General features: G+C 46.4%; 1 protein-coding gene across 2 annotated transcripts in view; it reads right to left on the reverse strand.

The window, feature by feature from the left end:
• FGD3 (FYVE, RhoGEF and PH domain containing 3) overlaps positions 1 to 24,291 on the reverse strand; it is a 228,930-nt gene that overhangs the window by 125,899 nt on the left and 78,740 nt on the right. Inside the window, exon 2 of one of the 2 annotated variants that reach the window (XM_090021259.1) lies at positions 17,998 to 18,045. The exons of the other annotated variant lie outside the window; for it this stretch is intronic. Coding sequence (XP_089877385.1) covers positions 17,998 to 18,045 — 48 coding nt within the window. The remainder of the gene's footprint in view (positions 1 to 17,997; positions 18,046 to 24,291) is intronic. 2 annotated transcript variants of the gene reach the window in all.

Raw genomic sequence — 24,291 nt, forward strand, 5'->3', positions numbered from 1 at the left:
GGCAGGCTGGGGGTGCCTTGCCATGGTGGTGTGGGGCTCATGGTGACAGTACTGAGCCTGCCCACTCCACTCTGCCCTGCCACTCTGGGTCCCTCCTGCTGGGCTGCAGAGGCCCCCTGGGGAAGGACAGCAGGGTGGGAAGGCATAAGCCCACAGCAGGCAGCCCATACCCACCCCCCACCACAGGCTCCGCTCCGGCCATGCTACCTGTTGAGGAGGGGGAGCCGGGCTCTGCACTCCACTCCCCACTCAGGCCGCAGCAGCCACCACCTCCCACAGGCAGTAGCCTGGGTTTGGGCACTGCTGGGGGAGGCAGGAGGCTGCAGACCCAGGCCCCTGGCCCTATAGCCCTGGCAGGTGGGGGCCCCCTCTGGCAGGGCTGGGGAGGTAGGGGATTGCGGGTGGGGAGTGAGGGGCTCTGGCAGGCTCGAGGGGGTGTAGGTGGGGAGTGAGGGGCACCAGCAGGTTCCAGGGGGCTGTGGTTGGGGAGTGAGGGGCATGAGCAGGGCCAGAAGCCAGTGGGTGGAGAGTGAGGGGCACCAGTGGGGCTGTGACTTGGGAGTGACAGGCACTGGCATGGGCAGAGCACCGGTGTATCAGGGTTGCTCCATGCCACAATGCAGTGGTGGGGGACAGCTGCAGCTGGACCTACATCCTGGTGAGTGAAGGGGGCAGGCAGAGCTCTGATTCTCCATAATAAAAAACCCAAAATCAAAATCCAAAATTTACAGGCATTTAGAATTTATTTTAATATAGCAACTGAGGCACTGGTAGGCTTCCAAACTGCTTTAAATTTGTAAATATATCAATAAAAAATTGTGTTCAACTGATACCTATATATAAAGTGGCGTTTAATTTTAATCAAGGAAAAACATGGATTTGGGGGGTTTTAATCAGAGAATTTGTGATATTTCTTTTTAATCAGAGAAAACCAGGACCCCTTGTCCACAGCAATTCTTTTGTGGACTTCCGTAATGTAGAAATACCTTCCCACACATTCTTCCAAACTGTTGCATTAATAAGTACCAATAAATAAAGTACCATATTTACTTGAATCCAAGACAAGGTTTCTTCCCCCTAGTCCTAGTAACTGCTTGCCCTCCATACACATTACAAAAGCAGTAAATTATCAGTACCTGCATGGGTGACACAGAAGTCCCAATCAACCAACTATCAGTCAACAGAGAAACTTTAAACTGCTCTTCCAGACAAAAAAAAAAAAGAATTTACTGTTACCTTAGAAGAAGGTCTTTTTCTCTGATAAAAAGGAAAGAAACTTTGTTACTGAGAAAAGAAAATTATTCTGATAAAAATGCCCTCAGTAAAATTAAAGGTTAAGGCAGGAAGCTATTGTAGCAGAAGAGAGCAAAGGCTAGATTCATGATACAAAGGGAGATTAGAAGGAAGCTTGAGGCGTGTTAAGGATTCTGCAGCTCTATATACAGAGATATAACAGGGAGTTAACCCTACACAGAAAAAAGAAAAGAAAAAAAAGAGCCTCACATAAAGAAGGAAACAGAGCTAAAAAGAGGAGAATATTAGAGTAGTTTCCAGTGAAAACATAAACCTATTAAATACAAAAACCCAGAAATATATTCACTGGTTTTCTTTGATAAAGATGAAACATCATCCAGGTTCTCTGTGGAAATATGTGACGAAAACAGAAAAAAAAAATCACTTCAATGACATACTAAGCCGATTCCTCTCTTTAGTGAAGTATAAAAAGTCAAGAAATGAGTTTGCCGTGTTCCAGAGGGCCAACATTTCTGCAGCCACAACCATGATGCCCCACCTCTATTTCTCCAAAGAAAGGTAAGCTAATTTCCTCAAAACTCACTCCATATGCCACAGAAAGACATTCCTACACGGCCCAACCTGGCAATTGCTTCAACCTTGTATGCAAGGAAAAATCACCAAAACTAAGCAACTAATAACCAAATTTCAAACAATGGGTTTCTATGAATTTCAAAGTTAATTATCCATTTTCTATTAACTTAGATCCTGTTTCACCTCACAAAGAAGGAACAATCCAAATGTAATAAGCTCACAAGTATATTTAAGCTAAATTAAGCCATTTTTGTCCTTAAATGTTGTATTCAAATATCAGAATCTTTATCTTTATTTTATTTCTATATCTCTACCACAGTAACCTGCAAGTACTGGATCTATAATCAGTGACATCAGAGTGATGGCAAAATTAAATTTTGTGTGCAAGAGCTACATTTTCCACCCGTTAGTATGGAACTGTTGAGCAACACATTATTACGTAAGTAATCTATATGAATATTAAATCTCACTTCACATTATTACACTTTGCAACCAGAAAACTTTCTTTGCTCAAAGCTACATATGCTTAAATTCTTTATTTTCCTCTCATAGCTTATTCTGTCTTGCATAGCTATGATTAATTCAGCAATTCTTCTGTGGACTTCCATAATGTAGAAATACCTTCCCACACATTTTACCAAACTGTTGCATTATTAAGTACCAATAAATAAAGTACCATATTTACTTGAATCCAAGACAAGGTTTCTTCCTCCATTCAATATGTGCAAAGTTGGGGGGAGATACCTGGTGCCAGAGTCTGCAGGGGTGGCAGAGACATGGGGGACAGGCAGCAGGGGGACCAGGCAGCTGGTGGCAGGCTGCTTGCCCCCCCCACACTACCTGCCCACCCTGTGCTACTTTCTGCACTGTACCAGTGGGGGGGAGAAGCAAATTTTAGACAACCCTCCAATACTTATATAAATTATACACAAATATCAATTATCCATGTAATTATTGGAGGGTCCTCTAAAATTCAGTTATCTTGGATTCAGGTAAATATGGTATTTAATTCCTCACTGTGGTGCTGGAAACAGACCAGAGGATATAACTAACCAACTACTAGACACTTTTCATCTAATAAAATTTTTAAGTTTCTCAAAACTTACACTCAGCCCATTTTTAGAGATATCAATCCAAATATCTGAAGTAAATATAGTAGGGTAACTGCAGATTCATTCCCTAGAACTGGAAATCAATAGTCATTTTAAGTTTACTAAAGGCAAAAGAAGGAAGTAGCTAGACCAAGAAAAATTCAATAAAAAATTCTAGTGAAACAATTTGCTTGACTTTTTCCCTAGAAAGAATAATTACGTTTCTCTAGACCCAAATAATATGCATAACAACATTCCATGACTTCAAGATAACAGATAGAGGAGAAAACACAAATATTTCCTCATGTACTAAGTAAAATAGGACAAACAATCCCAAGACTGCAAGATAAAGTGGTGGGGAAGGGAGCAGAAGAATGGTTAGGGAGGAAGCATCACATGTGGCGGAAAGCCATGACTCTAGTTTCCACATGGTAGCATCCTGTGTGCTAAGTATACCATCGCTAGAATCCTCTGCAACAGTACTAGAACGTTAACTTTTTCCAGACCCTGAAAAAGATCATTACCTTTATTGACAGTAATAGTAGTGATAGATTCTTCATAGATTCATAAACTTATCCAGCCTTATATAGGCTTCAAACTAATTTTCTCAGAAGGTAACTGTTACAGGTTCTTTCTGTTCCCTTGCCATTAAAGCCATCTTACCAGCATAGACCCCAGAAATGGAAACCAAAACATCCAAAGACATCTGTCTGCCAATGCTAGGTGCCACAGGGTTGCTTTTGATTGACAACCATATCACCTGCGATTCTGTCAGGGAAGGACAGCATATGAAACTACTAGTATGCTTGTTTCACATAGGAAAATTTCTGGGGCTTGTTTTTAAATTAAAAATACAATTTATTCTTACCTTCGTGCAATTTAGTCTTACCTTCTCAGAGCTCTCTTTCAGTACCCTTCAATGTATAACCTTGGGATAAGGAGGTGTACACCCGGTGGAAGGGGGGTGCTATCTCCAAAGAGTAGTATACCTCCTCTGCTCGGGCCTGTAGGGGGGCTGTCAGGAAAGCTAAGGAGGACATAGAGCTAGGACTAGCGTCCAAAGTCAAAGATAATAAAAAGTCCTTTTTCAAATATATAGGGAGGATGAAGGAAGCACTGCGAAATGTGGGGCCCCTGCAAGATTCTCTGGGCAATTTGCTGGTTGTGCCAGAGGAGAAAGCAGACCTCTTTAACCAATTCTTCACCTCCGTTTTCTTGTGCAGGGACCGTGATGCAAGACGGACTCGGGGGGAAGACCTCCAGACCTCAGGCTGGGGAGGACCGGGTGAGAGAGCTTCTGGAGGGGCTGGATGTGTTCAAATCAGCGGGTCCAGATGCTCTCCACCCCAGGGTGTTGAGGGAGCTAGCTGGGGTTATTGCAGGGCCCTTGGCATGGCTTTACGAGTGCTCGTGGTGCTCGGGCCAGGTGCCAGGTGATTGGAAGAGAACCAACGTGGCCCCCATCTTTAAAAAAGGGAGGAGGGAGGACCCGGGCAACTATAGGCCCATCAGTCTTACCTCAATCCTAGGGAAACTCTTTAAGAAGATCATCAAGGAGCACATCTGCGATGGGCCGGCCTCAGAGATGATGCTTAAGGGCAACCAGCACGGTTTCATTAGGGGCAGGTCATGTCAGACCAACCTGATTGCCTTTTATGATCAGGTCACAAAAGGCTTGGATGCAGGTGTTGCTGTGGATGTAGTCTTTATGGACTTCAGCAAGGCCTTTGACACTGTCTCCCACCCCATCCTCATTAAAAAACTAGGCGACTGTGGCATTGGTGCCTACACAGTCAGATGGATTGCAGATTGGCTCAAGGGTCGCACTCAGAGGGTGGTGGTGGATGGGTCATATTCAACCTGGGGGGAAGTGGGCAGCGGAGTCCCCCAGGGCTCGGTTCTTGGGCCCACGCTGTTCAATCTTTTTATCAGCAATTTGGACGATGGGGTGAACAGCACCCTGTTTAAATTCACTGATGATACCAAAATTTGGGGTGAGGTGAGCATGCTAGTAGGGAGGGAAAGACTGCAGCAAGACCTGGACAGGTTACAGGGGTGGGCTAACAAAAACAGGATGTGTTTCAATACTGACAAGTGCAGGGTGCTGCACTTGGGCAGTAGTAACCAGCAGCACACTTATAAGATGGAGAACTCCCTTCTTGAGAGCACGGAGGCAGAAAGGGATTTTGGAGTCATTACTGACTCCAAGATAAACATGAGCTGACAATGCGAGGTCACGGTTGGCAGGGCTAACCGGACCTTGTCGTGCATCCACAGATGCATGTCAAGTAGGGCCAAGGAGGTGATCCTCCCCCTCTATGTGACACTGGTCAGGCCACAGCTAGAGTACTGTGTCCAGTTCTGTGCGCCCCACTTCAGGAGGGATGTGGACAACATTGAGAGGGTCCAGAGGAGGGCCACCTGAATGAGCCTGGGACAACAGGGCAGACTCTACAATGACAGACTGCGGGACCTGAATCTGTTCAGCCTTCACAAGAGAAGGCTGAGGGGGGACCTGGTGACCATCTAAACTCACTAGGGGGGACCAGAAGGGTTTGGGAGAGACCTTGTTTCCCTGAGCGCCCCCTGGCATAACAAGGAATAACGGCCACAAATTATTAGAGAGTAGACTTAGATTAGACATCCATAAGAACTACTTCACAGTTAGGGCAGCTAGGAGCTGGAACCAACTTCCAAGGGAAGTGGTGCTGGCTCCTACCCTGGGGGTCTTTAAGAAGAGGCTTGATGCCTACCTAGCTGGAGCCATTTGAGCCCAGTTTTTCTCCTGCCCTGGCAGGGGGTCAGACTTGAAGATCTACAAGGTCCCTTCCAACCCAACTTCTTTTATTCTATGATTCTATGATTCTGTAAAAATAATGTATTTAACTGAACTCTACTGTTAAGGCTGAAAAGCAGAATAGTCACAGAGCAATCTCGTTAGTTCTTTCATAGGAAAACAAAGAATATGTTTTCTTGATGGGTTGAAGGATTTTTATTATGATGAAAGAGCCCTGATTTAGATTATACTGATTGTACTAATCAAATAACTTGTTTCATGTTAATAATTCTCCTGAGACTTTACATCAGTCCTGTTTTATCAAAAGAGCAATACCAGGACAGACCATTATTCTAAAGTCTAAAAAAACTCCATGCAGGTTAGATACAAACATAAGCTGTTATTAAACAAAGCTATTCTGATTTGTTCCCTCAGATTATAAACATCTGGATGATTAATTGCTCTCTGGGTTGCTTTTCCTATAATTGAGATGAAGCTCGCTGATAGGAGTTCCAAGGATTACCTTTATTTTTGTTAAAAGGAGCAAAAAAAAATTAGGCCCTCTGTGATTCACAAAATTGCTGTGAAGGTTAGAGAGTGAGTGGGTACTTATTAGTATAACCAAGGCCCCAACCCCTCACCCTAAAACTGAAAAGTTTCAAAGAGCTTGATAACTTTTTTCATGATTTATCATTTTTACACCACCTTATCAGTTTTCACTAATGAGACAAGTGGGTTTCAAACAACATATGACCCTCATTTCAACTTTGCATTGCTCCGTTGATGTGCATCTGAAGCTTCTTAATGATGTGCATTTGCTAAATGAGTGTTTACTCATGTTCATGTGCCTTCACATAAGACTCATATAAATCAGCCTTCACTTACAATGTAATGAAAATATAATGCATCTCATGAGGCTGTCCCAGTTAACAGGATTTTTAAAAGCTCAGAATGTTGCATCAGTTTTATTATGCCGATTAATAGACACTGCTTATTAAACAGTACCTTTAAATACTAAATTAAATAAAAGCTGCATGTTCATTTCTTTATTGCAGAAGCTATAAGCTCTGTTAGCTGGCAGGAATCCCTAAAACCTGCACCCTACAATAGAATAGAGCAGCTCAGGAACATCATGTTTGAGACTGTATCCAGTGAGGAACAGGTCTGCCCCAAGGTGGAAGAAAAGGAAACACAGGCAGGTGCAGGAGCACCAACTGTGAGGCTTACACCAGTACTTTACCCAGAAGAGATCCCTTGCACAGGGATCTGGCTAGTCACTGGCTAGTGACAGCTGGAAACCATCCACTCTGTCTCATTTTGGTTGGCACCAAGTGGAGAGAGAGAACTAAAGAAGCCATACCAACAGAGGCAGTTTTTTCTGATGGCGATCCACCTTCCCCACATGGACACATATGTCCCAGGAGCACTGAGGTGTCCTGTTCCTAGAAGTGGAGAAGTGGAGCTGCCAATCTCCAGGGGCAGCTCAGGTGCCGGTTGCTGCGGCAACTGGGCGGGCCATGTGACTGGAAGGGGGCAGGGCCGGGCCTTTATAAACAGCCCAGGCCGGAGCCTAGGGGGCAGTTCCCTTCTGGCAGGAGCAGGAGATCTGCGGGAGAGCAGAGCTGGTGGTTGCAGCATGACCACCCAAGCGGCTACGGCATGGTTAGAGAGCCAAGGAAGCGTAGGCCGTATGTTATAAGCCAGAAGGCCTCTTGTTTGTTATGTTGCAGCCGTTTGGCTTATGGTTTAGTTATTGTTATACTGGAGGACTGGGTGAGGCTGTAGGGGCATGAGGAGGCTCACAGGAGCTCCCCAGTGGTTTGGGGGGTTCCCAGTGCCCTGTGTGGGCAGACGAGTGGTGCTTGGGACGGTACAGCTGGTCAGTGCCAAGGCGGCACAGCGGGTAGCTCTGTGTGGGCAATAGTGAGAGGCCCGAGCAGGGTAGAGGACCCCGCCCAAGGGTTGTAGCATCAGGACGAAGACTGTAGGGACTCGTGTTGGGCTCCAGGTGTGGGAGCCACATGGATAAAAGCCTAGGGTGGGTGCTGTAAAGGCGACTAGCCCAATGAGGGCGAGTCAGTCACTATAGAGAGCCTGGAGAAGGTGCTGAGAAGCCGTGAGTGTGGGCACGTGTAGAAGAGAGGCCCCAGGCGGGGCACATGTAATAAGAAGCAACCCCAAGAGGGGCATAGATTATTGACAGTCGCCCCAAGAGGGGTGAGGGCCTAGAAGACGTTCCGGAGGGTTTCCAAGATAACAGGAACCCTGAGGAACCGAAGGGGCCAGGTAAGGCTCCGGCCGCCTGAGCCTATCTGGATATTTATCATTGACAGGACCCAGAGGGGCCAGGTAAGGCTTAGGTCGCCTGAGCCTAAGTGGATAAGTGGTGTTGACAGGAACCCAGAGGGGCCAGGCAAGGCTTAGGCCGCTGACCCTAGTGAGGCAATAGACCCAGACGGTGGTCCAGGGGGCCAGGTACGGCTATGGCTTATGGCTACCTGAGTCCCAACCAGGGATAGGATTTGGATAATTATTATGGTCAGGAACCCAAAGGGGCCAGGAAAGGCTTAGGCTGATGACCCCAGTGGGAAGAACACCCTTAGTGAGCCTGATTGGGCTAATCAGGAGTAAGGGGGGCTGGTTGCGTGACAAGCCCAAGGGCGCCGGAGAGGGGCGCTGGTGGTGAGACACGCCCAGGGGCGCCAGGTAGGGCGTAGAAGATTAAGGACCGGATAACTTCTAGAAAGAGCTGCGAGGCTTGGGGCGTGCTGAAGGGGAGGTAGGAGGCACGCATCGCCCATAAGGCAGGGGTGCACTGGGGCACCCCAATCAGAATGGGGCATAGAGCAGAGCGGTGTCCAAGGCGAGACAAGGCAGCCTCCCTTACTGAATTTAGAACATCAAAGACGTGGCGGGCGAGTAGAGGGTACTGAATCACCTAATTGGACATGGCAGGGGGCACTAGGGAGCTTCACGGCCGCTCCTAGGTCCCACCCTGTGACAACATAACACACTACTTTTTAATGTAGGTGTTAATAAAGGGAACTTCAATTATTAAAAATGTGTGATGTGAATTGTTAAAAGAGTATTTTGAGAGGGGAAGAGACAGCCAGCGGGGTTTTCCCCCCCTTTCCCCTTCCCATATGGCAGGGAGAGCAACGCTGGAATGAGAGGCAGTTCCACAGCAGCCTGAGCCTGCAGATCAGTGGGAGAAGATGGCGGAGCCCGGGAAAAGAGCAGGCCAGAAAAGGAGTGATACAGTGGGCATCAGGGAAAGAAATGGTGAGATGCGGCAAGAAAACGCCACATGGAGGAGGAAGCCGGGGAAGAGAGGCTCCAAGCAGCTCACCAGAGGAGTAGAGCCACTGAGATGTCCCAGCAGAGCTGAGTGAAGGCAGCAAGCTGACGAGAGGCCAGAGCAAGGTGGTGCCAGCCGGGAGCAGACCTGCCAAGGCAGGTTAGGGCTGGAAAGCCATGTGTGGCTCGCTCAGAGAGCTGAGCCAATGGTCCACCCTGGTGAAGAGTGGCTGGGATGTGGTAGCAGAGGGGCCCAGTGGAGAGCTGAGGAGGAGCCCAGAGCCCAACCAGAATAGACTGCACTGGAACCCAGGGAGAGTGGGGACAGGAGCTGGGAGGCAACATGAAGCTAGACGGGAAGGCCTCATACAGCCCTGCAGCCAGTCAGAGCCAGATGATTGGGAGCAGTCCCTCTGAAGGGCCAAGCCACTCGAGCCAAGACGGGGCAGGACGCCGCAGAAAGCATTGAGGCCTGGTTCAGTGGCCAAAGGGACAGGGACCCTGGAGAAGGTCCTACTGGGATTGAGGGGCACAGCAGGACACTGAAGAGCCCTGGAATTCAGTTTGGGGTGGGAACCCATTAGCCATGAGTGTACCCCAGTGGAGGCTGGTTAAGTGAGCTTTAAGTTAGTTTCTTAAGTTATTGTTTAAAGAACTTTATTAATGCAAATCTGTGACAAGTTTAGTCATGCAAACATTAGCCCGAGCCAAAGAGCAGCTGAGGAAGGGCTGATAGCTGGGGAGCATCTCTCTCTCTCTCTCTCCAACAGCAGGAAGTGCAGGTGAGATATCATCAAGGAAAAGAGAGCTCCAGGATAATGATGTCCATCTAGCCCTGGATGTGTTAAATGTGGGGTAAAGGGGAGGTTAGAGCTCCATAAAGAGACAAAGGAGTGAGATCTCACAGGATACCAACAGGTACTGTCTCTCAGGAAGAACATCAAGACATGGCAGACAAGCAGGAACAACAGCACACACAGGTAATCCTATTTTTAAGATCTCACCATGATGTTGCTAGGATATAGGGTGTCAGGCAAGAGAGGACTCAAGCCCTATAATACCTACCAGTGACAGGCACATTATTTTGATGATTCATACCACAAAATACAGTGTATACCCTTTTTGATACAGATCTCAAATACGTCATAAAAAGTATTAAAGCAGTAATAATTCTGTGTATATTTCACTGTCAACTGGGTGATAAGGTTCTGTTCACGAGCTGATCACCTTCACCATCCACCGTAAAGCTGGCAAGTCAGTCAGCAACACAGAAGTCCTTGACTTCAGAAAAGCCGACTTTGACAAGCTCAAGAGGCTTGTCAGTCAGGCCCTCAGGGAGATGGGAGTTCAAGAAGAGTGGTTGCTTCTCAAGGAAGCGATCCTCAATGCACAAGCTAAATCTATTCCAACACGGAGGAAAGGCAGCAAGAAGGCACAGCAGCCTTCCTGGCTCTCTAGGGACCTAGCAGACCTCCTGCGGCTAAAAAGGAAAGCCTACAAAGGATGGAGGACAGGATTCACCTCCAAGGAGGATTATTCTGCACTGGTCCGGTCCTGCAGGGAGCAAACCAGGAAAGCCAAGGCTGCAACTGAACTTCAACTAGCTTCAAGCATCAAGGACAACAAAAAGTCCTTTTTCAGATATGTGGGGAGCCGGAGGAAAAGCAAGGGCAATGTTGGACCCCTGCTGAACCAGATGGGGCAACTGACAACTGACGCCCAGGAAAAAGCCAACTTATTAAATAGGTACTTTGTGTTTGTCTTTCATCAGTCCCATGGGATGCCCATGCCTGCTATGGGACAGGGAGATCTGGGTGATGGGGATCCCCTACCCTTTATAAATGCTGACCTCGTGAAGGAACATCCTACCAGTGAACGGACGCGGCAGACGGCATGAGAACTGCATCCGAGAGACCAACTGGCAGGCTTCGGCTTCCTGGACAATGACCCACACATTACAACGAGGGACATGCTCAGCTGGGATGGGCTTCACTTGTCCCCCAAAGGTAAGCGTGTGTTTTCTTACAGGTTGGCGGATCTCCTCCGGCGGGCTTTAAACTAGGCTCGTCGGGGGGAGGGGAAGATGAGGGCGGGGGAAGCTGTGGACCACCAAACCAGGTGGCACCAACAAAGACAGCCCAGCCTGAAGAAAGAGAGCTTTGGGAACATGAAAGACAGGGGGTGGACAGCAATACGGCACAGGTAAGGAACGAGAAGGTAAGAGACAAAGAGCCCTTTGGGACTTGGAGCGGGGGGGCAGCAAAGGCACCAGTCGCAGGGCTCAAGTGCCTATATACTAATGCTAGGAGCATGGGGAACAAGCAGGATGAACTAGCGCTCCTGGTTGCACTAAACGCCTATGACTTAGTGGGGCTGACGGAAACCTGGTGGGATTCATCCCATGACTGGGCGGTACATACCGAGGGCTATAGATTGTACAGAAAGGACAGGGTGGGGAAAAAGGGGGGAGGGGTTGCGCTCTATGTTAAGGAGCAATATACATCAACCCTCATCAAGACGGAATCAAAGGATGAGGAAGTAGAAGGACTGTGGGTTAGGCTAAATGGGGGGCAAGGAGAAAAGGATTTGGTGGTAGGGGTCTGCTACAGACCCCCACATCAAGGGGAAGAAATAGATTTGGGGCTTCTGAGGCAACTCTCGGAGACCATAAAAGCTAAAGAGGCGGTGGTCATGGGGGACCTAAACTACCCGGACATCTGTTGGGAGACACAGACAGCAAAGTCCCACCGCTCACGCAGGTTTCTAACCTGTGTACAGGACCTCCACCTGACGCAGGAGGTACCTGGTCCCACTAGGGGGAATGCCTTACTGGATCTGGTATTGGCAACGGGGGATGACATAGTAGGGGACCTACAGATCGGTAGCCATCTGGGGGACAGTGATCACCTAAAAATACAATTCAACATAAGGCGTCGAGTGGGTAAGGTAACTAGTAGGGTGAACGTGCTGGACTTTAGGAAAGCTGATTTCAGTGAACTCAGGCGATTAGTGAAGGACGCACTACAGAGTAGTAGTTTTGAAATGATAGGAGCCCAAGAAGGGTGGCTGTGCCTTAAGGAAACTATCCTTCGAGCACAAAGCGAGACGATCCCCGTGAGAGGTAAAAGAGGGAAAGGGGCCAGGAGGCTTCCCTGGCTGACCAGAGAAATCCAGGGCAGACTAAGGGCCAAAAGGGGAGCACATAAAAAGTGGAAACAGGGAGAGATCACCAAAGAGGAATATACCTCTTCTGCTCGTGCTTGTAGGGAGGCAGTTAGACAGGCCAAAGCTACCATGGAGCTGAGGATGGCAACCCAAGTAAAAGACAATAAGAAATTGTTTTTTAGATATATAGGGAGTAAAAGGAAGGCCCAGGGAGGAATAGGACCTCTGCTAAATGGGTAGAAACAATTGGTGACGGAGAGAGGGGACAAGGCTGAACTCCTCAACGAGTTCTTCGCCTCAGTGTTCCTAAGCGAGAGGCATGACAAGTCTCTCACTGGGAGTGTACGGAGGCAGCAGCAAGGCACCAGACTTCCATGCGTGGACCCTGAGGTGGTGCAGGGTCACTTGGAAGAACTGGATGCCTTTAAGTCGGCAGGCCCGGATGAGCTCCATCCGAGGGTACTGAAGGCACTGGCCGACATCATTGCAGAGCCACTGGCGGGAATATTTGAACGCTCGTGGCGCACGGGTCAAGTCCCGGAGGACTGGAAAAGGGCCAATGTGGTTCCCATTTTCAAGAAGGGGAGGAAGGAGGACCCGGGCAACTATAGGCCAGTTAGTCTCACCTCCATCCTTGGCAAAGTCTTTGAAAAAATTATCAAGGCTCACATTTGTGAGAGCCCGGCAGGGCAAGTTATGCTGAGGGGAAACCAGCATGGGTTCGTGGCAGGCAGATCATGCCTGACCAATCTAGTCTCTTTTTATGACCAGGTTACAAAACGCCTCGACGCAGGAGGAGGGGTGGATGTCGTATACTTGGACTTCAGGAAGGCCTTTGATACGGTATCCCACCCCATACTGGTGAACAAGTTAAGGGGCTGTGACTTGGATGACTGCACAGTCCGGTGGGTGGAGAATTGGCTGGAGGGTCGCACCCAGAGAGTCGTGGTGGATGGGTCGGTTTCGACCTGGAGGGGTGTGGGCAGTGGGGTCCCGCAGGGCTCGGTCCTTGGACCGATACTCTTTAATGTCTTCATCAGCGACTTGGATGAGGGAGTGAAATGTACTCTGTCCAAGTTTGCAGATGACACTAAGCTATGGGGCGAAGTGGACACGCCAGAGGGCAGGGAGCAGCTGCAAGCAGACCTGGACAGGTTAGACAAGTGGGCAGAAAACAACAGAATGCAGTTCAACAAGGAGAAATGCAAAGTGCTGCATCTAGGGAGGAAAAATGTCCAGCACACCTACAGCCTAGGAAATGACCTGCTGGGTGGCACGGAAGTGGAAAGGGATCTTGGAGTCCTAGTGGACTCCAAGATGAACATGAGTCGGCAGTGTGACGAAACCATCAGAAAAGCCAATGGCACTTTATCGTGCATCAGCAGATGCATGACAAATAGGTCCAAGGAGGTGATACTTCCCCTCTATCGGGCGCTGGTCAGACCGCAGCTGGAGTACTGCGTGCAATTCTGGGCGCCGCACTTCACGAAGGATGCGGATAATCTGGAGAGGGTCCAGAGAAGGGCCACTCGTATGGTTAAGGGCCTGCAGGCCAAGCCCTACGAGGAGAGACTAGAGAAACTGGACCTTTTCAGCCTCCGCAAGAGAAAGTTGAGAGGCGACCTGGTGGCTGCCTATAAGTTCATCAGGGGGGCGCAGAAGGGAATTGGTGAGTATTTATTCACCAAGGCCCCCCCGGGGGTTACAAGAAATAATGGCCACAAGCTAGAAGAGAGCAGATTTAGATTGGATATTAGGAGGAACTTCTTCACAGTTCGAGTGGCCAAGTTCTGGAACGGGCTCCCAAGGGAGGTGGTGCTCTCCCCTACCCTGGGGGTCTTCAAGCGAAGGCTAGATGTGTATCTAGCTGGGGTAATGTAGGCCCAGCACTCTTTCCTGCTTATGCAGGGGGTCGGACTCGATGATCTATTGAGGTCCCTTCCGACCCTAGCATCTATGAATCTATGAATCTATGAGAAGCTGGACACCTTCAAGTCAGCCGGCCCTGACAATCTGCACCACAGGGTACTCAAGGAGCTGGCGAGCATCATAGTCCAGCCCCTGGCATGGATCTTTGAAAACTCCTGGCGCTCTGGTGTAGTGCCTGAAGACTGGAAGAAGGCCAATGTGGTGCCAATCTTCAAGAAAGGGAGCAGAGTGGATCCAGCTAACTACAGGCCCATTAGCCTGACTTCTATCCTGGGGAAGATCTTAGAAAAGTTTAAGATTAAGGAGGCCATCCTTGATGGACTGGCCCAGGCTAACATCCTAAGGGATAGCCAGCACAGGTTTGTTGCGGGTAGGTCTTGTTTGACCAATCTCATTTCCTTCTATGACCAGGTGACCTATCACCTGGACAAGGGAGAAGAGATTGATGTCATATATCTTGACTTCAAAAAAGCCTTTGATCTGGTATCCCACGATCACCTCTTGGCCAAACTGGCCAGTTGTGGCCTTGGCTCCACCACGATCCACTGGCTGGGGAACTGGATCCGTGGTCGGACCCAGAGGGTTGTAATTGATGGCAGTCACTCATCGTGGCGCCCTGTGACCAGTGGGGTCCCTCAAGGCTCTGTCCTGGGACCCATCCTGTTCAACATCTTCATTAATGATGTGGACATTGGAGTCAGGAGTGGACTGGCCAAGTTCGCCGATGACACCAAACTTTGGGGCAAAGCATCCACGCCAGAAGACAGGCGGGTGATCCAGCCTGACCTGGACAAGCTCAGCAAATGGGCGGACGAGAACCTGATGGTGTTTAACACCGAAAAATGCAAGGTTCTCCACCCTGGGAGGAAAAACCTGCAGCACCCTTATAGGCTCGGCAGTGCTACGCTGGCTAGCACTACAGAAGAAAGAGACTTGGGGGTCATCATTGACCACAAAATGAACATGAGCCTCCAATGCGATGCTGTGGCTAGTAAAGCGACCAAAATGCTGACGTGCATCCATAGATGCTTCTCGAGCAAATCCCGGGACGTCATTCTCCCCTTGTACTTGGTCTTGGTGAGGCTGCAGCTGGAGTACTGCGTCCAGTTTTGGGCTCCACAATTCAAAAAGGATGTGGAGAAGCTTGAGAGAGTCCAGAGGAGAGCCACGCGCATGATCAGAGGTCAGGAAAACAGATCTTACGATGACAGGCTGAGAGACATGGGACTCTTTAGCCTGGAAAAGCGCAGGCTCGGGGTGATCTGATGGCCACCTATAAGTTTATCAGGGGTGACCACCAGGATCTGGGGGAACGTCTGTTCACCAGAGCGCCCCAAGGGATGACGAGGTCGAATGGTCACAAACTCCTGCAAGACCGTTTCAGGCTGGACATAAGGAAGAATTTCTTTACTGTCCGAGCCCCCAAGGTCTGGAACAGTCTGCCAGCGGAGGTGGTTCAAGCACCTACATTGAACACCTTCAAGAGTAAATTGGATGCTTATCTTGCTGGGATCCTATGACCCCAGCTGACTTCCTGCCCTTTGGGCAGGGGGCTGGACTCGATGATCTCCCGAGGTCCCTTCCAGCCCTAATGTCTATGAAATCTAGGAAAATTATAAACCTGTATAGAAAATGAGATATATAGCACAACTTGTTTCTATACAGAATTCCCAGAATTCCATGAAACAGTTTTTTCTTCTTCCCTCCATCGATATTGCTATGCATGTTTTGGTTTTCAATAAATATTTTCATTTTTGTTGAGAGAGACAAAGAAGCCGGACACAAAAGGAATAATGGTGATATCATTTGGTAGTGTCTATGATACCATGGCATTTCTTTTTTTAATCAGGACCAAGATATAGGGACATTTTTGGGAGGTATTGAAGCAAGAGTGGCTGAACAAAAGGATTCCACACCAGTGTCTTTGGCTCTATGACCAGTTCCTCAATTTGTGGTCAAAGTGCAAAGGAATATAAAGCACATGAGCTAAAAGCAGCTGGAGAAACTTGGCACATGGTAACTGCTCTACAGCTAGTAACTGTTTTAGACAGCTTTTTGTGGCTTCCCATTTGATACTTAGTTTAAGGTGTGTTTAACCCTGCATGTAGGAGTGTGTTCCTAGCATGTGCTGACATACTGGTTTGGTTAGCTCAGGTACCAGCTCATATAGCCACAGCAGTGAAGTCTTCAGGGCATACTAGCTACCTGGTAGGTACACAGGGTCTTGGGTGGGCTTGTAAGGGCTATGCAGAAGCCCTCCCTGCTATAGCCAAATGGCTACTGGTCCCTGAACTAGCTAGTTTAAAAGCTACTTCTGAAATGTTTACATCATATAATGCTACATTCAGCTATGACTTCAGCGCAGACTTGACCCATCATCACAATGTTAAGTGAAGACCATATAAAAAAATATGGTATACGCTCTGTCCATACACAGCAACTGCTGCATGAACAGTGACTCAATGAATGAAGGTGCCTTCTCCCTACCCTTGCTAAGAGAACCATCCATAAAATTATTACACATATTTTGTGTAATGACTTTGTGGCTTATTCCCAGTTTTATCACACCATAAATTGCATGAACATGTGGCCAGTTACAATTTAAGAGGTGATTAACTGGTTAATCACATCTGAAGTATAATGTCTACCAGGGACCTTTGATAAGCCACATTTAATTATGCAGGCTACAGATCCTTCCTGAACTGCAGAGATTTTTTAGACTCCAGAGAAGAACCATAAAAATAACATGCCCCTGATGCATGCAGCTCCAAAGCTCTACATATTTTTTCACCTCTCAGGTAAGATTCTACCAGCCGGACTCTACCACACTAACCCACAAGAGCTGCATATTATATAGGCTGAAGCTGTTAACTTCAAGGTGGCCTCTAATTCCTTTATCTTCTTGATGCAGCTGCTACAAGCAAAACCAACACCCGAGCAATTGGGGCATTTGGGACACACCTGTTTTGACATAATGAATCACCACAGCAAAGCGATCTCTGATTGTACCTACTAATTCTGAGTCTGGACAGTGGCCTTTGTATTTAGAATTCAGGATCCAAAACAGAAACAAGATATAACAACATGTGTGCTCTATTTATGCAATAAGCCAAGCAGCCGCTTGCAAACACAAAAAAGATTTTGTCCCTATGATGAAATGGTTTCAAGCAGAGCCCCTGCTGGTTATTTGATAAAAAATCAGATTATTAAAAGATGGATCACATCTACAGTCTCATTTAATCTCTCCTATGTTATCACTTATCATAATTTTGTCAAATCAATACAATTTGAAAATAAAGAGTCTCTATCAAGATAATCATTTCAGCCAACAGACAGTGAAATCCTTGTAACACGTTCCTTTAACTTTGTAGGGCAGAAGAGTTGGTTTTGTTTAATGTACAACAATATTAATGATTTTTAATATATTCAAATCTGTCATGTACATTTTAGTATCAAATTAGGAATGAGGTCATTAACCCCAAAATATATTTTCAAATATACTGTACACTTTTCCCTTGCTTGTCTCATAGCTTCCTATCAATAGATCCAACTCTCTTTTTCCATATATCGCTTTGTGAAATGAATACCAGCACATGAAACATACTGGAACACTTGTGTTTAAAAATATATCTCATAAGCACTATCTGCTGTAGAGCATTCACTGTTTAAGTAGTAACTCATTTTTCATAAAGTTTCCACCTCATTATTCCATATTGTCCTTTCATTGATAGAGAATACTTAATATGTGTAATATTATGCCTACCAGCAAAGCTGTAATATCAAGGAGAAAGGACAACTGGAAAATACTGTAGGGAGCTAAGAATAAAAGTGATTACAACAAATTTAGAGGCTATTAAGAAAAAGACAGTGCACATTCACTGGAAAAAAGAAAAAAAGGAAAAGATTATTTACGTTTGTGGATGAAGTGCTTGTAATGAATTTTTGAACTTTTGCATTCACCTGCAATTAAAGAGAAAATGTGATCTGTAGTACCACAACTGTATATCTGATAGAATGGTAAATTTGAACATTAAAGGAATTTTCAGATTCATTTTCTGAGTGCATGGGGGGTCAGTCCTTTAGAATGTTTCAAGAGTATTATGTAATCATCTTTATCATACATTGAACTTCAATTTGCCTTAAACTGTATGCTTACATTTATTACAAAATAAATAAATAAATTCTCCTCTGAGCAAAAATGAGAAAGTCTCTTTACACTGAAAGTGTGCAAATGACTTTGCAATAATCAACAAACTTTATAAAAATATCTAGAAAGCACACTATTCTGCACAGAAGGATGTTTAACGTTCAAGTCTTACTATGTCTACTGCAATCCACAAAAGCCTTTCAAGAAAAACATTGACTGCAATGAATTTTGATATTGTTGCTCTATGAACCATATCCTGTTTTCAGGGTGAAACAATGTAATTAAAAGAGGCAAGTGACTTAACCTGCAATCATTATGACTGGAACATTAATGAAATATAGCCGGCATTTCTCTGACAACGGCTGCTGTTAAGTCATATCAGGCAAGTAAGGCCAGCATTTTCCCTCCTCACATCTCAAAATACATCTACCTCCCATTTGCTCAACCCTCTTTTGCCCCACAAACACTTTTCAGATGATTGACACAAAATTGCAGCACAGTTGCTGTTCCACCAGACGGTGCTGGAAACTGGGGGTTTTCTGACCTTAACATCCTTCACGGCTTTCACCAAACAAGTCAATTAGTACTCAGAAGACAGCCTTAAGCCAGGTTGTTCCTCTAATAAATACACTGGTGCTAATTAAAAACCCAGAGCTCAGTCTTCATCTGCCTTCTGTCCACATCTGGTATTCATTAATAAGCTCAAAGGCCACATTGGCTATGCCACTGGACCTCCCATTTCAGGAGACAACAGCCTGCTACTGGCAAAAGCAACAGCCACTGGCATTTTATTGATGAAGCTGAGACTGATTTTCTACCAGATGACAGTACTTTCTTCTCAAAATCCACATTTACACTGAGACATCAGAAAAATAGTATTCTGGCTATTGTTACATCTCCTGCAGTTATGTCTGACCTTGAAGACAGCCCTGTGGAAACCACAAGAGTAATTGATAGTGACTAACAATGATCTGTAGGTTCATTTAACTGAAACTGGCATCTCAAAAAGAGACAACTTTGCTACTGCTGCTCTTTGGCTATTCTAGCTGCAGTGATGTGGAAGAAGCTATTGTCAGCATAAAGAGAAAATTGTTTTTAGATGGTTTTTAATGTAAGAATCCAACACCCCTAGCCATGATCATTAAACATCCTAATTGCCCACCTTTTGCTATCTGGTCCAACAAGAGATGTGAGGCCAGCGATAAAACCACTGAGTACCACTAGGAAGTTACAGAAGCCTGTGTATTACTCTAACACAACAACTACCAGCCCTGTGGCCGTACATACGAAGTGGGTTACTTTCCCCCCTGTAAATGCAGGCTTTTCCAAAAAGGGAAAGAGCTGTTAACATCATGCAGATGTTGCTGCTTACTATCAGAAATAGGGAGAATGCATTTGCGCCACACAGCACATTGACCGGTACCTTATTTTATCCAAGTCTGTAAAAAGGGGCACAGTCTGATTCCCTAGTGCCTTGTGACAATCCCTTAAACTGGGGCTGTCCAACTACCAAGTGGCTGGGAGCTACACCAATGCAAGCCATAGGCACCCTGAGCTACCCACCTCTTGGGCAGTGTCCTTCCCTCATTGCATTGTACATGGCTTTCCCCCACCTCCCCACCACACTGTATGGGTGCCCTGACCTCACCCTAAGCTACCTGGTTGAATTGTGCTGTGTAGGTGCTCCCTGAGTGCCACGGGTTGCACTGCCCCACCCCTAGGGTGGGAGAAGCAAGTAGGAGCCAGAGGAGGAAAATGAAGCCTGGAGACCCCAGGGAATGCTGCAGCCAGAGCAATGTCCAGCTGGAATCCTGGGGGCAACAAATTAATACTCGTTGGACAGCCCTGCCTTAAACTGTTTTTATTTGTGACCATTTCCCATTTTAGTTCTAGAATTATGCTCACAAAGGAATACAAATAACTCTGGTTTTCAGTTTGCTCATTTTTAAAGCCTATTTTCAAGGAAATAAGAAGAACTTGTCAATTGCCTTTTGACATCTAATAGGATCCAGTATTGCCAACCCCACCATTCCAAAAATCATGAGATGAACTCATAAAAAAAAAAAAAAAAAATCAAAAGATTGGCATGTAAATAATGAGATGCTATTATTATGAGATGGAGGTTGGGGGCGTTATTTGTGAAGGTGTGGGGAGGCTGTAGGTGTATGTGTGTGCGAGGTATGGAGCCTGGGGAGGGACGGTCCCCACACACCATGGGAGGATGCAAGGTACTGTGGGTAAAGAGTTTGTGGGGGGGAGGGCTGTGGCTTGGGAGTGAGAATCAGACTCACAGAGACACACAGAGAGCACCCAGCTGGTAAGTGGAGGGGAAGGGGCTCAAAGGACCCTCAATAATGCCAACTGTTGTGAAAACATCATGAGACTCAGGATTTTGAAGTCAAAATAACTCTGACTTGTGATCTCCCAGTCGAACCGTCAAATCTCCAGATTTTCCTAACTAGTAAGTCTGTGGAGGGGAAGGGGTAGGGGGAGAAGAAACAGGCGTGGGGGTGGAGATTGAAGTCCCCACCGTGAAGGAGGAAATGGGGTAGGAGCAGGGCTGGGGTGAATGCAACCTGGGGGCACAGCTCCCCGCAGCTGCACGCACCTCTGGGGAAGCCATGGGGGACATGTGCCTCCCACGGGGCAGAGGTAAGCTGCCCACTGCAAGCTTGGGGCTCTGCACCTTGCTGCCTTTGTCCTGGGAGCTCAGCCACGTGACACCAGTGTGCTCCCTGCTGCTGGGTGGGCAGGGGATGAGCTGCATGGCCAGTGTCCCCCACGTCCTCTGCCTGCTTGGCAGGCAGCAATGGCATCACATGGCTGAGCTCCCAGGGCAAAGGTAGCATAGCGCAGAGCCCCAAGCCTGCAGTGGGCAGCCTGCCTCTGTCCCATGGGCGGCATGTGCCCCCACATTCTTCCCCTGGGAGTGCACGCAGCTGCAGGGAGCTGCGCCTCCCCTCCACCCCCCACACCTCTTGCCAACTGGTCCCAGTCCTAGGGCTGCATTTACCCCAGGCCCTGGCTCCTGCCTTACTCCCTCCCTCGCCATGGGGGGCCTTAATCTACCCTCCACACCCCTTTCCCTCCACAGACTTACCAGCTGGGGAAATTCAGAGATTTGAGGGTTCAATCGGGAATCAAGAGTTGGAGTTATTTTGACTTAGAAATCCTAAGTCTCACAATGTTTTTGCAACAGTTGGCACTACTGAGGGCCTTTGAGCCAGCAAAGGAGAAATGCTCCCAAACATGCTCAGACCCCCCTATTCCACGCTTGCCTTCATATACACACATTTAGCTACCACAGTTTCAGCTTCGCTTTGCTGCTGTTGTTGCAGAGACAGAAAGAGTGTGCCATGTAACAAAAGAATGGAACTAACTATAAGCATTGTGCTCTCAAAAGCAAAAAAGAGAACTATAAATACTAGGAACCCCTTTTCTCTGATGATTGTTCACAGTAATCTTAAATTACTCAAGTTGATTGTAATAATAGTGGAGACAAAGTTCTCAGAGGGAAACAATTTTCAGATCATTAATCATGCTCACTACACTACTGCCTAAGGATCGACACAGAACTGTGCTCCATTTTGCTAAGCCCTGCACAAATAAAAAGTGGCAGGCAGTCCCTGCTTCCAACAGTTTGCTATCTAAATAAACATGATGGAAACAGGATGGAGGAAAAAGGCAGACTCTCTGAGTGACTAGGGAGCAAGTGAACAAGGGCAGCAAACATGACAGTTTGCAAGCAGTTCACTGGGACAAAGGAGAGGTAAGGGAAAAAAAAGACGAACCAGGCACCGGGTAGCAGATCCTTCTCTGGGAAGGTTAGTGAGCCAGGGCTGCCTGTGTGTTTTGGCTGGCTGAGTGTGTGATGCGCTGTGTGCTCTGAGCAGCTGGGAGTGCTGCTACTTGGGTGATTTCTGGGTGACTGCTTGCCTCAGGGCCCTGTACCACCTCTGCCTGGCCCCATGCACTGGGATCAGGTGCCAGAGCCCTGCACCATCCCCACAGCACTTAGCCCTACACCACCCTGTGCGCCTGATCTAGCAGACAGGGTCACAGCCCAAATGGCTACCCACACACCTGTAGAGTCCTGCAGGCCAGACGCCAGGGCACTGGGGGCTAGATCTGACCTGTGGGTCAGGGGTTGAGCACCCCTGATATAAGTAAGTATAATAGTTTACACAAGACTACTGGACTCCTTAAGTTTCACTGGTTTCTAGCTTATAATTAACAATGGAAAGTACAGTAATTATCAAAATAAGAGAAGAATGGGACTAGAGACATGTATTAAAGGAAGAACTGATAGCGTTGTCTTACTCTTTCCATTGTGAGAATTTGTTTTCAGTTATACATAAGGTTGCTTCTTCTTAAGATTTAACACTTTCTATTATAAAATCTCATTTTCAACTGTATGCAATGTTGCAAAAGTTTAACCTCTTGGACTGAAACTTTCCATGTCAAGTACCTCCCTTAGAAGGATTGTTGTTTGTTTGAAGTTTCAGCTAAAACAGCAAAAACTTTTACTTTAATCTCTATACACTTCAGTTTTCCTTCTGTAAAGCATTGACAATATTACTACTTAATCCCATGGTGCATTTGTGCAGACTAATTTATTGAACTTTGTGAAGTGTGAAAATTCATGTTTTTATGTTCAGTGAATAGTTTGGGTGGGCCACATTAAAATAAGGCCTGGGGTCACATACAGAATGCAAATAATAAAGCAATGATCTATTTTTACTGAGAGAAGTAGCAGTCACTTAGAAAATATAGGAAGGCATCCTATAATTAATGACTGTGTCATAAAACACAGACCATATTAGGAATTTCCAAAAGTAACACTTAATCATTCGATTTACAACCTCGGCACTCGCATAAGGTAGTTTTTAAATATAATTATGGCTAGGTCTCAGTGATAGATTTACTGTGGCCAGCAACATCACCCTCAAACATTCTATAGGCTGCCTCATCATAAACCAGAAGCAATGTAGCCACATGCTCACCACGGGCAGGCTAGCTGACTTTGGCCAGGTATAGGCATTACATTTCTGCTGCGAGACTCACTACTCCCCCAGTAACAACTACAAGTTTACAAGCATTCATTCAATTTCTTCCAGGGGAGGCATGTCCTTTCTAGGAGAAAGATCTTCCAGATGTCAACCTGAGAGAAACTCTCTCACAAGAGGAGATGCTTGTGCATTCCCCTTGTCACTCATCAGTGCTATATGCTCAATGTAAATATAACTCATGCTGCTTCTCAATGTGGACTGTGTACGCGCATGGGGCACTTGCTGGGCAGGGTTAGTTGGCTATGTGGCTATGACCTGTGTGTATTCTAATGCCAAAGTACAAACATGAGCTAAGTACATGCAGCTGGCAAAGAATAAGCTAACCAAAAATACTGCAAAAATAAATGAACAATCATTTAAATTTATGGAACTACTATGTCGATTCAATTAAGTTTAAATGAAACAATTCAGTCTAGCTATGAACATTATATGAAATCATAGAAGCATCAACTACCCCAGCATCAGTTACAGTTTGGCGCATCACATAATGTCTTAAACTACATTATAATAAGTAAGGGCCTCTGACTGTTTTTACAGAACAGCAGAAGTAAAATGTATTTTATTTCACAGCATTTTCAGAGCTATAAGAAAAATAGCTGCCTTATGTGAACACTGACTTTAAATACCACAAAACTGAAGTTATATTTAAGACAGGAGCAGTTCTGATCATAGCAATGAATCATGTGTCAGAAACATAAGACACAGTATTTATTATATCTTGTATAATTTCCATATTACTCCCTTCAGAGAAAAATTACTAGTTTACAGTATCTGAAAGACTCATTGCACCAAAATTTAAATATTCAATTTCTCCTTTAACATATGGCTTATGATCAGGTTCAGATCCTCTTACTTCGTGAATGTAAATAACAGTGTTAAAGCCTGGCCCTTAATACAGCCTGTCAATGAAAGTACAAGCAAAAGTTGGCACAGTTATTTTGTTAGGAACTTTAGTTGCCCCATTGAAGCCTTTGGGACTTGCAGTGTAGA

This window comes from Crocodylus siamensis, chromosome 11 (assembly GCF_052110815.1).
Source record: "Crocodylus siamensis isolate JL-2025a chromosome 11, ASM5211081v1, whole genome shotgun sequence".
Taxonomy (NCBI): Eukaryota; Metazoa; Chordata; order Crocodylia; family Crocodylidae; genus Crocodylus; species Crocodylus siamensis.